We start from the raw sequence: 17344 nt of genomic DNA, 5'->3' as shown, positions 1-17344 counted from the left end.
ATTGTCAAATGCCTAATCACTGATACCCCTATCTCCTAGTAAAAATAAAAAATAATAAAGTACCATATACTCACCTGTCCACCGTAGTCCAGATAACCCCGAGTGTCCCTCGGCGGTCTCATGTGTAGAACAACCACAATACACTGTACAATACACTGTACACGGTAATTGCTCCCACAGTGTATCACTGAGATGCTGTGTGAAAGTTTGCCAGAGTTCATCAGCTGATCAGCTCCGGTGCTCTCCGGGGTGTCTTATAGACGGTTCTCCATTACTAACCTTGGGTCTTGATGTTATCTGACAGTACAAAGGTGACATCAACCCCCAAACCATCACCTCACTTGCCATCGCTCCAGGGCAAGTAGAAAGAGCGAGACTAAGCGCCAGATTTGGTTCATCTTATAGATGCGCCTTTTCTGGGGCAGCTGAGAGCTGATGTTTTTAGTCTGGGAGGGGGTCAATATCCATTGCCCCTTCCTAGGCTATTAATATCAGCACACAGCTGTCTGCCTAGTGTTTGCTGGTTAGATTTTATAGGGGAACCATATATCAATTTTTTATGGGGTCCACCTGTAAACTAGCCAGTAAAGGCTAAGCAAACAGCTGTGAGCTGATACTCAGGGCTGCCACTAGGAATTTTGGGGCCCCCTTGAGACTCCGCCCAGGCTCCACCCCAGCCATGCCTCCACCCCTCGAACCTTCCACAGTCCCACGACCCACTCATAAAAAAACTCCACATCTGCACCACGTCCCTCACCAATCACACATTAACAGTTCTAACCACCAGATCACACATAGCCAGCAGCTTTTGTTTTTGCCAAAAGATTTTTTTAAGCTACCACCACAACAAGGTAGACTCTTTTGGCCGGGCCCTATTCTAACCTATTAAACATTTGTTAAAATATGCAATACAATTTAAGTATATTTTTATTTATTTTTTAATTTTTAAAATGACCAATAATATCACATATAAGTAACAAATACCATCGCCCCATGACCAGATCACATATTACCACCACAGTGACCGGAAAATATAACATACTAAAGACAAATACCATTGCACCATGATCAGATCATATATTACCACCACAGTGACTGGATACTATCACATACAAAGGACAAATACCTCCATACCATGACCAGACCACATATTACCACCACATAGTGACCAAATAACAGCTCATACAAGGAACAAATACCGCCACACCATGGCCAGACAACATATTACCACCACATAGTGACTGCATACTACAATACTGATCCTTAATAAAAAAAAAAAACCACAATACTAATATCACCATAAGTGCCATTATACACAGGAGATCTGTACTTAGTATGCAGTGTCCAGGTACAGGTAATACATTGATTACCGGTGACATTATACACAGGATATCTGTATACAGTATCTTTGTACAGGTTATAAAGTGATCAATGACATTATACACAGTAGCTGTGTATATAGTGTCAGTGTAAAGGTAATACAGTGATCACTGGTGACATTGTACACAGGACCTCTGTATATAGTATACAGTATATAGTTTCAGTGTACAGGTAACACACTGACTCACCAGTGACGTCTCTAGGTGAAGTCCTTCATCTTCACTTGTCATCTTCATCCAGCACAGACTGCCATCACTTCCAGCCAGGGCTCGTCTCTGCAGAAAATAACACAGTTATCTAGCGCACCGCTTGCAGAACATATTACTTAATTTTTTCCCAACTTCTACACTACACCAGATGAAGAAAAAAATGACAGTGTCGCTCTGCACAGTAACAAGACGGCACCCCCCCCATTTAATATATAATAATAATCTTTTATTTTTATATAGCGCTAACATATTCCGCAGCGCTTTACAGTTTGCACACATTGTCATCGCTGTCCCCGACGGGGCTCACAATCTAAATTCCCTATCAGTATGTCTTTGAAATGTGGGAGGAAACCGGAGTACCCGGAGGAAACCCATGCAAACACGGAGAGAACATACAAACTCTTTGCAGATGTTGTCCTTGGTGGGGTTTGAACCCAGGACTCCAGCGCTGCAAGGCTGCAGTGCTAACCACTGCACCACCGTGCTGTCCATATCAGTATCCTCAAAAACAGTATCCTCAAAAAATAAAATAAATACATTACTGCAGTAGTAAGATTCCTTAATTAGCCCCTATGTTAATAATATCCCCCATCCTGGCCCCCCCCCCCCCCCGTGTGTCTCATTCCTGGCTCCAGCCATATGTTCTCCCACTCTGCCCTCATGAGTATCCATTCTGCCCCCCATGTGATGTCCCATGATCCTGCCCCATCTGTCCCATGTTCCTGCCCCATCTGTCCCATGATCCTGCCCCATCTGTCCAATGATTCTGCCCAATAATCCTGCCCCATCTGTCTCCATCATATCCATCCTGCCCCATGATTGATCCTGCACCATGTATCTTCATCCTGCCCCAGCTGTCTGCATCCTGACCCATCTGTCTCCATCCTGCCCCATATTCTTGCCCCAGCTTTGTTATTATTATTTATATAGCATCATTAATTCCATGGTGCTGTACATGAGAAAAGGGGTTACTTACAGGGTTGTACTGTAGATAACGTTTACAGTGAACAAATTTACAATGACAGACCGGTACAGACGAGAGAGGACCCTGTCCTTGCGGACTTACATTCTACTGGATAATGGGGAAGAAACAGAAGGTCGGGGGTGCGGCAGCTCTGGTGGTGGTGACGCGGCAGCTCGGGTGGTTGGTGACGTGGCAGCTCTGGTGGTGGTGACGCGGCAGCTCGGGTTGTGGTGACGGGGCAACTCGGGTGGTTGGTGAGGCGGCAACTCGGGTGGTTGGTAAGGCGACAACTCGGGTGGTTGGTGAGGCGGCAGCTCGGGTGGTTGGTGAGGCAGAATGGTTATTGCAGGCTGTAGGATTTCCTGAAGAGAAAGGTGTTCAGGTTCTGTCTGAAGGATCCGAGGGTGGTGGATAATCGGACATGTTGAGGCGTGGAATTCCAGAGGATGGGGGATATTCGGGAGAAATCTTGGAGGCGGTTGTGTGAGGAACGAATAAGTGTGGAGGAGAGTAGAAGGTCTTGGGAGGAACGAAGATTACGTGAGGGAAGATAGTGGGAGATTAGTTCAGAGATATAGGGAGGCGACAGGTTGTGGATGGCTTTGTAGATCAGGGTTAGTAGTTTGATCTGGATTCATTGGAGAATTGGGAGCCAGTGGAGGGATTTGCGGAGGGGAGAAGCAGGGGAGTAGCGAGGAGAGAGGTGGATTAGCCGGGCAGCAGAGTTGAGGACCGACTGGAGTGGTGCAAGAGAGTTAGTGGGGAGGCCACAGAGGAGGATGTTGCAGTAATCGAGGCGGGAGATGATGAGGGCATGCACAAGAGTTTTAGTAGATTGTAGGCTGAGGAAGGGACTGATTCTGGCAATATTTTTGAGTGGAAGGCAACAGGAGGTGGCAAGAGTTTGGACGTTACCCCAAGGCAGCAGATTTCAGGTGCAGGAGAGAGCGTGATGCTGTTTACCGTAATAGATAGATCAGGTAGGGAGGCTACGCCAGATGGGGAAAACATGATGAGTTCGGTTTTGTCTACATTGAGTTTTAGGAAGCGAGAGTTGAAGGAGGATATGGCTGATAGACACTCCGGGATTCTGGACAGCAGAGAGGTGACATCTGAGCCAGAGAGGTAGATCTGAGTGTCGTCCGCATACAGGTGGTACTGGAAGCCATGGGACTTTATGAGTTTTCCTAGGCCAATGGTATAGATGGAAAAAAGTAGGGGCCCTAGGACAGAGCTTTGAGGGACTCCAACAGAGAGAGGGCGGGATGAGGAGGTGGTGTGGGAGTGGGAAACGCTAAATGTGCGGTCGGAAAGGTATGAGGCAATCCAGGACAGGGCAAGGTCTTTGATGCCAAGGGAAGAAAGAATCTGTAGCAGTAGGCATCTGTCTCCATCCTGCTCCCGTGTCTCCATCCTGCCCCCCGTGTCTCCATCCTACCCCCCATTTCAAAAACCTGACCGGCACATCCAAACATAGACTCAGTGTGAACAGGTGCTGAACCTAGAGTCGCCAACTCGTATATAGTTAAGTAAATAAGGCAGCACACTGCAGCGCTAGAACATACAAACTTGAAAAACGAAATTTGAACTGCATTACTGCACTAGAAATATGAAAAATGAGAGCTTTTAGCGCATAAAAATGGCCAATTTTATGTGTACCTGGTAGCCCCGTTACGGCATCTCTCTTATACCAGGTCCTAAACTTGCCTTACCTCGCTGAGAATAAACGTCTCCATCTGAATGGGTACATGTGAAAACCTCTTACTAGACTAAAATTCTCTCTCTCTGTGGAGGGGTATTGAACCTGCTGTAATTAAAACACCTGAAGCTAGGAGGCGGAGTGCACGATCAGAAGGCTAAAGAATACATTTCAAAAACCTGACCGACACATCCAAACATAGACTCAGTGTGAACAGGTGCTGAACCTAGAGTCGCCAACTCGTATATAGTTAAGTAAATAAGGCAGCACACTGCAGCGCTAGAACATACAAACTTGAAAAACGAAATTTGAACTGCATTACTGCACTAGAAATATGAAAAATGAGAGCTTTTAGCGCATAAAAATGGCCAATTTTATGTGTACCTGGTAGCCCCGTTACGGCATCTCTTATACCAGGTCCTAAACTTGCCTTACCTCGCTGAGAATAAACGTCTCCATGTGAATGGGTACATGTGAAAACCTCTTACTAGACTAAAATTCTCTCTCTCTGTGGAGGGGTATTGGACCTGCTGTAATTAAAACACCTGAAGCTAGGAGGCGGAGTGCACGATCAGAAGGCTAAAGAATCAGAAACAGAGAGAGAGATCTCGGCAGGCGCACTGCACATGAGTCCCGCCATTTTCTTCTCGGAAGAAGACGCCGCCAACCGGGGGAATCACGGGGAGATGCAGGAGGTTCCAGGGACATCAGAGGTATCAGGGGGGGACCCCATTTTTCTCTACTCTGATGTGCGATCACATCGGAGGAGAGAGAAATTAAATGGGAAATTGGCCGTTAAAAGGTGTATCAGCGGTTGTTAAGGGGTTAAAATAAATTCTTTAAGAGTTGCTTTTTGGTTACAGCCTATGTAGATTCGTTCTGTTAACCCCTTTCTGACATGTGACGTACTTTCCTGTCGAGGAGGGGTGGGCCTGTATGCCCACCGACGGGATAGTACGTCATAGCGATCGGGGGGAGTGCGGCCGATCGCGGCCGGCTGTCAGCTGACTATCGCAGCTGACATCCGGCACTATGGGCACTTTAACCACCGGCACACTGCGATCAAACATGATCGCAGTGTTCCGTTGTTCTAGGGAAGCATCGCGCAGGGAGGAGGCTCCCTGCGGGCTTCCCTGAGACCCCCGGAGCAACGTGATGTGATCGCATTGCTCCGAGGGTTTCTTACCTCCTCTTCCCTGCAGCAGGCCCGGATCCAAAATGGCCGCGGGGCTGCATCCGGGTCCTGCAGGGAGGTGGCTTACCAAGCGCCTGCTCAGAACAAGCGCTGGTAAGCCTGCAGGAGTGCACGTCAGATCGCTGATCTGACGCAGTGCACAGCAAAGTGTCAGATCAGCAATCTTAAACTATAACATGATCCCCCCCCGGGACAATGTTATAGTATAAAAAAAATATTCACATGTGTAAAAAAAAAAAAAATCCTTAGAAAAAAAAATATATTGTTCCCATAAATACATTTCTTTATCTAAACTAAAAAAACAATAAAAGTACACATATTTAGTATCGCCGCGTCCGTAACGACCTGACCTATAAAACTGTCCCACTAGCTAACCCCTTCAATGAACACCATAAAAAAAAGAGGCAAAAAACAATGCTTTATTATCATACCGCCAAACAAAAAGTGGAATAACACGTGATCAAAAAGACGGCTATAAATAACCATGGTACCGCTGAAAACGTCATCTTGTCCCGCAAAAAACGAGCCACCATACAGCATCATCAGCAAAAAAATAAAAAAGTTATAGTCCTCAGAATAAAGCGATGCAAAATAATTATTTTTTATATAAAATAACTTTTATCATATAAAAGCGCCAAAACATAAAAAAATGATATAAATGAGGTATCGCTGTAATCGTACTGACCCGAAGAATAAAACTGCTTTATCCATTTTACCAAACGCTGAACGGTATAAGCGACCACCCCAAAAGAAATTCATGAATAGCTGGTTTTTGGTCATTCTTCCTCACAAAAATCTGAATAAAAAGCAATCAAAAAATGTCACGTGGCCGAAAATGTTACCAATAAAAACGTCAACTCGTTCTGCAAAAAACAAGACCTCACATGACTCTGTGGACCAAAATCTGGAAAAATTATAGCTCTCAAAATGTGTAACGCAAAAAATATTTTTTGCAATAAAAAGTGTCTTTTAGTGTGTGACGGCTGCCAATCATAAAAATCCGCTAAAAACCCACTATAAAAGTAAATCAAACCCCCCTTCATCACCCCCGAGCACTCACCATCCACTAAAATCCACTTCTTTATTTTGACATGTAGTCAAAAGGCAGGAAAAGTCAGGGAAAATACGTGATTCCACAAGACGACGGCCGTTTCGCGCTGCCGCGTTTCCACAGGTCTTGTGTCAGGGTTAGGGGTGTGGTTAGGGTTACTGTTGGGATTAGGGTTAGGGGTGTGTTTGGATTAGGGTTTCAGTTATAATTGGGGCGTTTCCACTGTTTAGGCACATCATGGGCTCTCCAAATGCGACATGGCGTCCGATCTCAACTCCAGCCAATTCTGCGTTGAAAAAGTAAAACAGTGCTCCTTCCCTTCCGAGCTCTCCCATGCGCCCAAACAGGGGTTTACCCCAACATATGGGGTATCAGCGTACTCAGAACACATTGGACAACAACTTTTGGGGTCCAATTTCTCCTGTTACCCTTGGGAAAATACAAAACTGGGGGCTAAAAAATAATTTTTGTGGAAAAAAAAAAAGATTTTTTATTTTCACGGCTCTGCGTTATAAACTGTAGTGAAACACTTGGGGGTTCAAAGCTCTCACAACACATCTAGATGAGTTCCTTAGGGGGTTTACTTTCCAAAATGGTGTCACTTGTGGGGGGTTTCAATGTTTAGGCACATCAGTGGCTCTCCAAACGCAACATGGCGTCCCATCTCAATTCCTGTCAATTTTGCATTGAAAAGTCAAATGGCACTCCTTCCCTTCCGAGCTCTCCCATGCGCCTAAACAGTGGTTTACCCCCACATATGGGTTATCAGCGTACTCAGGAGAAATCGCACAACAACTTTTGGGGTCCATTTTCTCCTGTTACCCTTGGTAAAATAAAACAAATTGGAGCTGAAGTAATTTTTTTGTGAAAAAAAGTTAAATGTTCATTTTTATTTAAACATTCCAAAAATTCCTGTGAAACACCTGAAGGTTTAATAAACTTATTGATTGTGGTTTTGAGCACCTTGAGGGGTGCAGTTTTTAGAATGGTGTCACACTTGGGTATTTTCTATCATATAGACCCCTCAAAATGACTTCAAATGAGATGTGGTCCCTAAAAAAAAAAATGGTGTTGTAAAAATGAGAAATTGCTTGTCAATTTTAACCCTTATAACCCCCTAACAAAAAAAAATGTTGGTTCCAAAATTGTGCTGATGTAAAGTAGACATGTGGGAAATATTACTTATTAAGTATTTTGTGTGACATATCTCTGTGATTTAAGGGCATAAAATTTCAAATTTGGAAAAACTGCAAAATATTCTAAATTTTTGCCAAATTTCCATTTTTTTCACAAATAAATGCAGGTAATATCAAATAAATTTTTATCACTGTCATGAAGTACAATATGTCTCGAGAAAACAATGTCAGAATCACCGGGATCCGTTGAAGCGTTCCAGAGTTATAACCTCATAAAGAGACAGTGGTCAGAATTGAAAAAATTGGCCTGGTCATTGATGTGCAAACCACCCTTGGGGTAAAGGGGTTAATGCTCCTACATAGGCTGGTGACAATGTGTTTGTGTGTGTGTTTGTATTTACTTACCAGTTTAGTTATGAGGGTGTCATGCTGACACCTTTTCATTACTAAGGGTACCGTCACACTATACGATTTACCTACGATCACGACCAGCGATATGACCTGGCCGTGATCGTAGGTAAATCGTAGTGTGGTCGCTGGGGAGCTGTCACACAGACAGCTCTCCAGCGACCAACGATGCCGAGGTCCCTGGGTAACCAGGGTAAACATCGGGTTACTAAGCGCAGGACCGCGCTTAGTAACCCGATGTTTACCCTGGTTACCAGCGTAAAAAAAAAAAAACAAACAGCACATACTTACATTCTGGTGTCCGTCAGGTCCCTTGCCGTCTCTGCTTCCCGCACTCAGTGACTGCCGGCCGTAAAGTGAAAGTGAAAGCACACGTCACCGCTGTGCTCTGCTTTCACTTTACGGCCGGCAGTCACAGTGCGGGAAGCAGACGGCAAGGGACCTGACGGACACCAGAATGTAAGCATGTGCTGTTTGTTTTTTTTTAGTTTTACGCTTGTAACCAGGGTAAACATCGGGTTACTAAGCGCGGCCCTGCGCTTAGGAACACGATGTTTACCCTGGTTACAAGCGAACGCATCGCTAGATCGCATCGCTAGAGCGGTGTCACACACACCGATCTAGCGATGACAGCGGGAGATCCAGCGACGAAAGAAAGTTCCAAACGATCTGCTACGACGTACGATTCTCAGCAGGATCCCTGATAGCTGCTGCGTGTCAGACACAGCGATATCGCAACGATATCGCTGGAACGTCACGAATTGTACCGTCGTAGCGATCGAAATGGCAGTGTGTGACGGTACCCTAAGTCTAGGGCCTAGGCCTAGGTGTCAGTGACAGCTGCTGACACCAAGCCCTAATCCCATTACTCTGATGCTACTGCATCAGAATGAAAAAGGTGGTGTTGAACCAAGACATTACATCACAAAACTTTTTTTTTTAGTATCTGTATTTAGCTCAAAAAAGCCTTCATTGCTGTACAAAAATGCATGCAAAAAGGCACCAAACAACGTGGCAAAACGCGCGTTTTTCCTCGCAGCGTTTTTGCTGCCAAGAGAAGCAGAAATCTTGCAGAAATTTCTGCAAGCAAATACTCAATGTGCACACATAGCCTTATTCGGTTTTCCTTTGTGTTTTTTTTCTTAGCCCTATACTTCTTGTTAATGATGTAGACTTTCACCCCAAGGGGTATAATTACTGCTGCTTGTTCCTTACATGATTTGCTTATAAATCAGAGATATTTTCTTTAACTTTTCTCCATGTAGATATAGACAGATAAATCGTGGTTAGTATTACTTGCACATTCACAATGTTGTATTAATTACAGGGCAGCAGAAGCCGAGGGATGTGCCCAGTGGACTAATTCCTTGAGCCACGTCATCTTTGCTTCCTCCTAAAAGAAGTCCTGGGCATTGGAGACCCGGGTAGGGGTCCGTGATCCCTCTAAATGTCTGTCCAACCAGTGGACATCGGCATGAACCTTCCAACCCAGTCTGGTAAGTGTGGGCTAATTACTAGTTTGTGATGGGAAATTCTTATTAGATGCATACATTTCTCATATTTCTATAACCTTTTCCCATAATTGCTTGTTGATTAGTGTTGTGGTTCTCAGTTGGGTCCCTCATTAATGGATAAAGGTGTCACATGGCTCTTTGTGATCAGTTGTGCACAGTAACTTTTGATGCCCATTGATTTCTGAAATCTCCTGCAATGCTGGCAGAACTACATGATAATTAGAACATAAATAATTAAATGCCAAAACAATTACGGTATTAAATATGAAGATTTTAAATCATTTTTGAAGATAATATTGCCAATTTCAGTCTCCATAGTTTACAAAAGGAAGGGGCCACAGAACCTATCTAGAACACCCAACACTATCTGTGGTGCTTGGAGATATGAGTTGAGTGAAAACTGTAATACTTCTATTCTCCTGTGGGGGTGCTGCAGGAAATTTACACTTGATGTCCGCTTCCCTTGTAGATTACATCTGATCTCTGGTGGTCCCAGGAGTTTAGACTCCTTCTAATCCACTTATGATCACACACCAGTCCAACAAAAGACTTTGATAACCCTTGTGAAAGCCTATATCCTCTTAAATCCTGAAAACTGACTTGTTTTTTTATTTAGCCCTCACCTAATTTAATATTTCAAGTAGTTTGGGAAGCTGTGATCGGGGGTGATGTTTGTTATTGTTTTTAGCAAAATGTGTGTGGTCCTCAGCTCTACTCTCTGGGAGTCTTCTTCAGGACCACCCCCCCAGTTGGATAGAAAGACTAGATTGATAAGAAGAGACCATTCTAGGAAGGATGCAGGAACAAAAGAGAAATATTTCCAGATTTAGTAGGATAGTGGTGCTCACACAAGGTAAGAAAAAATATTCATAGTTATGTAAAGCCGAGGTCCACAACCTGTGGCTCAAGAACCACCTGTGGCCCAAAATGTGTGGCTGTAGCGGCCTTCTAGCTTGGTGCATTAGCACCTGGTCCAGCAACCAGTTATGAAGAGAAGGTCTCCAGATGGCGACTTTTATGAGTAGTCCTGCTCAGAATTGCAGATCTAGATGTGCATATACTGGTGGGGGAGGGGAGAAAATAATATACTACGTGACTGGGCAATATACTACGTGGTTGGGCAATATACTACGTGACTGGGCAATATACTACGTGACTGGGCAATATACTACGTGGTTGGGCAATATACTACGTGACTGGGCAATATACTACGTGACTGGGCAATATACTACGTGGTTGGGCAATATACTACGTCACTGGGCAATATACTACGTGACTGGGCAATATACTACGTGGTGGGGCAATATACTACGTGACTGGGCAATATACTACGTGGTTGGGCAATATACTACATGGGCTGTGTAATATACTACGTGGACATACATGTTCTAGAATACCCGATGCGGTAGAATCGGGCCACCATCTAGTAGTAAGATAATACAGCTGATGCTGTTAGAGGGGGGCTTGAAGCTGGATGCCATAGAGTCCTTGATATGAGAGCACCAAATGAGGAACCCTGGATAAAGGTGGACTGCCTCATTGGAAGGTGTGCTTTATATGGGGAAGCTTTGGCTGTCATCATACCGCTAATGGGGGGCTCTGAGTATGACTACTATATGGGGGTGGGCATGGATGTGGATTGCACCCATCTCTCAGGCTTTCTAGGTAAGAAAGGTTGGGGGTCCGCTGATGTTAAGTGACAGGTCCTCTTTAAATCTTTGTATTGATTGTTCATCTATTAGGGGTTCGATTGATAGTCATTTAAAGGGGTGAGGTGGTGGAAAAGAAGGATTGCTGCTAGAAGATCAGAAGACTTGACAATGTAATTAAAAAATGGCTGACTATGGCTGTAATTTAAAGAAGCACTCCCAAAACAAACGTATCAGTGAAATCTTTCTAATTAGATCTGTAATGTGGTGTAACTGTGGTAAATACGTAGCGATCTCCATCTTGTCTTTCTGCTCCTCTTTTGGGTCACGTGACTTCACATCTGACTACCCGGATCACACTGGGGTTTATGCGTGGCCCGGAAGTCACTGTCACAATGTAAGCCTATGGACGCCCATTCTAAGGCTCCATAGGTTTACTGTAGAAGAAGTAGCACCGCCCGACATTGCAGCCCCTGTGTGACCCAGGAGAGGACCCAAGGAAGATGGAGATCCCTACATATGTTAATACAATTACACTACATTGCACACATAGTAGGAAGGTTTAGGGGGTAACATTTTGTCAGGAGCACTACTTTAATGTGATTGGTCACAGAAGGAACAACAGCTGTGGAGCATAAACTGCTGCTTCATCTAATGAAGTACTCTTCGGCCGAAGCATAATGCAGGCTGGTCCAGGGACAAGGACAGAACATTAGGGCTTCCAAATTCACCCTTCAATGTCACATTTATATATACCCATTCTATCTTTATATATACTATTTATATGTGTACATATCCGATTTCATCACTCCACAAACAGAAGCCAGTCCATGGTGCTGCAGGGAAACCTCCATAGTGTTGCTTGTGTGTTTCTTCATGAGTCTGTGCTCCTTACAGAGTATTGCACGTTGCTGCCATTCACAGACCTGGCCTTGTTATTACAGGTTATACCTGCTGTTATTTACATCTCTGCTCATCATCCATTCTACTGCACCTCGCAGTTCTGTAGTTCTCCACTAGAGGCCGATGTTGAACATATACTGAGCAGTGATTTGTAGATGTGAGCTCAGTATTGGGCCATGGTCAAACGTTCAGTATTGGGTCAGTGTTTTACATCAGTATTTGTAAGGCCACGGTCACACATTCAATATTTAGTCAGTATTTTACATCAGTATTTGTAAGCCAAAACCAGGAGTGGAACAATCAGAGGAAAATTCTGAACATGTGAACGTGGTGGCCTTAGGCTGGTGCAGTGCAGAGAACCGTATGTTTCTTCATCCGAGAGAATTGGGATGATTGTGCAAATGACCCTCTGAACAGATTATGATCAGAGTGTGATCCAATTCTCTCGGATGAGGGGAAGATGGAGAGAAAAATGTCTCCATCTTCTCCATTCTATCAGTGCATTGAAATTAGACTGCACTCAGATGTCATCCGAGTGCAGTCCAATGACTTCTACGGACTTATTGACTTGCATGTCCACGTGCAATCCGAATATCAGATCAAACCCAGGCATGCAGTGATTTTTTGCCTCTGACCACTTCGGTCCCAGGAATAAATTGTACATGTTTCCCATTGATCCGTTGTTTTGCTTAATTGCACTTGGACCCAAAATATGGCCCTCTGCACCTGTCCTTATGTAGGCCTATTACTCTGTATTATGTAATGGGTCTACCAGTGGATAGTGGGGGCCTCTCTGCGACTTCATGCCCCCTTATAGGGATACTAAGACAACCCTTTTAAAGGCACATGTTCATCTTTTGTTTATCGACTTAGACGGTTGGTCAGATAGCAACTCCACTCAAGATCTTGAAAAATCAAGTCAGTTAACCCCTTCCCGACCCATGACGCCACGTAGGCGTCATGAAAGTCGGTGCCATTCCGACCCATGACGCCTATGCGGCGTCATGGAAAGATCGCGTCCCTGCAGGCCGGGTGAAAGGGTTAACTCCCATTTCACCCGATCTGCAGGGACAGGGGGAGTGGTAGTTTAGCCCAGGGGGGGTGGCTTCACCCCCTCGTGGCTACGATCGCTCTGATTGGCTGTTGAAAGTGAAACTGCCAATCAGAGCGATTTGTAATATTTCACCTATTATAACGGGTGAAATATTACAATCCAGCCATGGCCGATGCTGAAATATCATCGGCCATGGCTGGAAATACTAATGTGCCCCCACCCCACCCCACCGATCGCCCCCGCAGCCCCCCGATCTGGCCGGTACACTGCTCCGGCTCCCCTCCGTCCAGTGCTCCGCTCCCCCCCGTGCTCTTGTCCGCTCCCCCCGTGCTCCAATCACCCCCCCGTGCTCCAATCACCCCCCCTGCACTCCGATCCACCCCCCCGTGCTCCATTCCAGCCCCCCCGTGCTCCATTCCAGCCCCCCCGTGCTCCGTTCCACCCCTCCCGCGCTCCGATTCCCCCCCCCCCCCGTGCTCCGATCCCCCCCCCCCCCCCGTGCTCCGATCCCCCCCCCCGTGGTCCCCCCCACCCCATCATTCTTACCGATCCAGCCGGGGTCCCGTCCGTCTTCTCCCTGGGCGCCGCCATCTTCCAAAATGGCGGGCGCATGTGCAGTGCGCCCGCCGAATCTGCCGTCCGGCAGATTCGTTCCAAAGTGCATTTTGATCACTGAGATATAATCTATCTCAGTGATCAAAATAAAAAAAATAATAAATGACCCCCCCCCCCTTTGTCACCCCCATAGGTAGGGACAATAAAAAAATAAAGAAATTTTTTTTTTCCACTAATGTTAGAATAGGGTTAGGGTTAGGGGTAGGGTTAGGGGTAGGGTTAGGGTTAGGGGTAGGGTTAGGGTTAGGGTTAGGGGTAGGGTTAGGGGTAGGGTTAGGGCTAGGGTTAGGGGTAGGGTTAGGGTTTCGGTATGTGCACACGTATTCTGGTCCTCTGCGGATTTTTCCGCTGCGGATTTGATAAATCCGCAGTGCTAAACCGCTGCGGATTTATGGCGGATTTACCGCGTTTTTTTCTGCGCATTTCACTGCGGTTTTACAACTGCGATTTTCTATTGGAGCAGTTGTAAAACCGCTGCGGAATCCGCACAAAAGAAGTGACATGCTGCGGAATGTAAACCGCTGCGTTTCCGTGCAGTTTTTCCGCAGCATGTGTACAGCGATTTTTGTTTCCCATAGGTTTACATTGAACTGTAAACTCATGGGAAACTGCTGCGGATCCGCAGCGTTTTCCGCAGCGTGTGTACATACCTTTAGAATTAGGCTATGTGCACACGGTGCGGATTTGGCTGCGGATTCGCAGCAGTGTTCCATCAGGTTTACAGTACCATGTAAACATATGAAAAACCAAATCCGCTGTGCCCATGGTGCGGAAAATACAGCGCGGAAACGCTGCGTTGTATTTTCCGCAGCATGTCAATTCTTTGTGCGGATTCCGCAGCTTTTTACACCTGTTCCTCAATAGGAATCCGCAGGTGAAATCCGCACAAAAAAACACTGGAAATCCGCGGAAAATCCGCAGGTAAAACGCAGTGCCTTTTACCCGCGGATTTTTCAAAAATGGTGCGGAAATATCTCACACGAATCCGCAACGTGGGCACATAGCCTTAGGGTTAGGGTTGGAATTAGGGTTGTGGTTAGGGTTAGGGGTGTGTAGGGGTTAGGGTTGTGGTTAGGGTTGTGATTAGGGTTATGGCTACAGTTGGGATTAGAGTTAGGGGTGTGTTGGGGTTAGTGTTGGAGGTAGAATTGAGGGGTTTCCACTGTTTAGGCACATCAGGGGTCTCCAAACGCAACATGGCGCCACCATTGATTCCAGCCAATCTCGTATTCAAAAAGTCAAATGGTGCTCCCTCACTTCCGAGCCCCGACGTGTGCCCAAACAGTGGTTTACCCCCACATATGGGGTACCAGCATACTCAGGACAAACTGCGCAACAATTACTGGGGTCCAATTTCTCCTGTTACCCTTGTGAATCTAAAAAAATGCTTGCTAAAACATCATTTTTGAGGAAAGAAAAATGATTTTTTATTTTCACGGCTCTGCGTTGTAAACGTCTGTGAAGCACTTGGGGGTTCAAAGTGCTCACCACATATCTAGATAAGTTCCTTGGGGGGTCTAGTTTCTAAAATGGGGTCACTTGTGGGGGTTTCTACTGTTTAGGCACACCAGGGGCTCTGCAAACGCAACGTGACGCCCGCAGACCATTCCATCAAAGTCTGCATTTCAAAAGTCACTACTTCCCTTCTGAGCCCCGACGTGTGCCCAAACAGTGGTTTACCCCCACTCATGGGGTATCAGCGTATTCAGGAGAAACTGGACAACAACTTTTGGGGTCCAATTTCTCCTGTAACCCTTGGGAAAATAAAAAATTCTGGGCTAAATAATTATTTTTGAGGAAAGAAAACGTATTTATTATTTTCACGGCTCTGCATTATAAACTTCTATGAAGCGCTTGGGGGTTCAAAGTGCTCACCACACATCTAGATAAGTTCCTTTCGGGGTCTAGTTTCCAAAATGGGGTCACTTGTGGGGGGTTTCTACTGTTAAGCCACATCAGGGGCTCTGCAAACGCAACGTGACGCCCACAGAGCATTCCATCAAAGTCTGCATTTCAAAACGTCACTACTTCACTTCCGAGCCTCGGCATGTGCCCAAACAGTGGTTTACCCCCACATATGGGGTATCAGCGTACTCAGGAGAAACTGGACAACAACTTTTGGGGTCCAATTTCTTCTGTAACCCTTGGGAAAATAAAAAATTCTGGGCTAAATAATTATTTTTGAGGAAAGAAAACGTATTTATTATTTTCACGGCTCTGCATTATAAACTTCTATGAAGCACTTGGGGGTTCAAAGTGCTCACCACACATCTAGATAAGTTCCTTTGGGGGTCTAGTTTCCAAAATGGGGTCACTTGTGGGGGGTTTCTACTGTTAAGCCACATCAGGGGCTCTGCAAACGCAACGTGACGCCCACAGAGCATTCCATCAAAGTCTGCATTTCAAAACGTCACTACTTCACTTCCGAGCCCCGGCATGTGCCCAAACAGTGATTTACCCCCACATATGGGGTACCAGCATACTCAGGACAAACTGCGCAACAATTACTGGGGTCCAATTTCTCCTGTTACCCTTGTGAATCTAAAAAAATGCTTGCTAAAACATCATTTTTGAGGAAAGAAAAATGATTTTTTATTTTCACGGCTCTGCGTTGTAAACTTCTGTGAAGCACCTGGGGGTTTAAAGTGCTCAATATGCATCTAGATAAGTTCCTTGGGGGGTCTAGTTTCCAAAATGGGGTCACTTGTGGGGGAGCTCCAATGTTTAGGCACACAGGGGCTCTCCAAACGCGACATGGTGTCCGCTAACAATTGGAGCTAATTTTCCATTCAAAAAGTCAAATGGCGCGCCTTCCCTTCCGAGCCCTGCCGAGTGCCCAAACAGTGGTTTACCCCCACATATGAGGTATCGGCGTACTCGGGAGAAATTGCCCAACAAATTTTATGATCCATTTTATCCTACTGCCCATGTGAAAATGAAAAAATTGAGGCAAAAATAGTTTTTTTGTGAAAAAAAAGTACTTTTTCATTTTTACAGATCAATTTGTGATGCACCTGAGGGTTTAAAGTGCTCACTAGGCATCTAAATAAGTTCCTTGGGGGGTCTAGTTTCCAAAATGGGGTCACTTGTGGGGGAGCGCCAATGTTTAGGCACACAGGAGCTATCCAAACGCGACATGGTGTCCGCTAACGATGGAAATAATTTTTCGTTCAAAAAGTCAAATGGCGCTCCTTCCCTTCCGAGCCTTTCCATGTGCCCAAACAGTGGTTTACCCCCACATGTGAGGTATTGGTGTACTCAGGAGAAATTGCCCAACACATTTTAGGATCCATTTTATCCTGTTGCCCATGTGAAAATGAAAAAATTGAGGCTAAAAGAATTTTTTTGTGAAAAAAAAGTACTTTTTCATTTTTACGGATCAATTTGTGAAGCACCTGGGGGTTCAAAGTGCTCACTATGCATCTAGATAAGTTCCTTGGGATGTCTAGTTTCCAAAATGGGGTCACTTGTGGGGGAGCTCCAATTTTTAGGCACACGGGGGCTTTCCAAACGTGACATGGTGTCCGCTAAAGAGTGGAGCCAATTTTTGATTCAAAAAGTCAAATG

At 45.3% G+C, this 17344-nt stretch overlaps 2 protein-coding genes across 8 annotated transcripts in view; one reads left to right on the top strand and one right to left on the bottom strand.

Moving 5' to 3' along the window:
* Positions 1-17344, top strand: part of HDAC5 (histone deacetylase 5) — a 118451-nt gene that overhangs the window by 42019 nt on the left and 59088 nt on the right. For all 7 annotated transcript variants that reach the window (XM_069751466.1, XM_069751472.1, XM_069751468.1 and 4 more), the window contains exon 2: positions 9370-9538. In XM_069751466.1, coding sequence (XP_069607567.1) covers positions 9490-9538 — 49 coding nt within the window. In that variant the 5' untranslated portion in view covers positions 9370-9489. The remainder of the gene's footprint in view (positions 1-9369; positions 9539-17344) is intronic.
* Positions 1-17344, bottom strand: part of LOC138664622 (uncharacterized) — a 101902-nt gene that overhangs the window by 60341 nt on the left and 24217 nt on the right. Inside the window, exon 2 of the mRNA XM_069751473.1 lies at positions 1569-1655. Coding sequence (XP_069607574.1) covers positions 1569-1655 — 87 coding nt within the window. The remainder of the gene's footprint in view (positions 1-1568; positions 1656-17344) is intronic.

Source organism: Ranitomeya imitator, chromosome 2, assembly GCF_032444005.1.
Source record: "Ranitomeya imitator isolate aRanImi1 chromosome 2, aRanImi1.pri, whole genome shotgun sequence".
Classification (NCBI taxonomy): domain Eukaryota; kingdom Metazoa; phylum Chordata; class Amphibia; order Anura; family Dendrobatidae; genus Ranitomeya; species Ranitomeya imitator.
The sequence above is the reverse complement of the archived record's forward strand: the minus strand, read 5'-3'. Positions and strand labels throughout refer to the sequence as shown.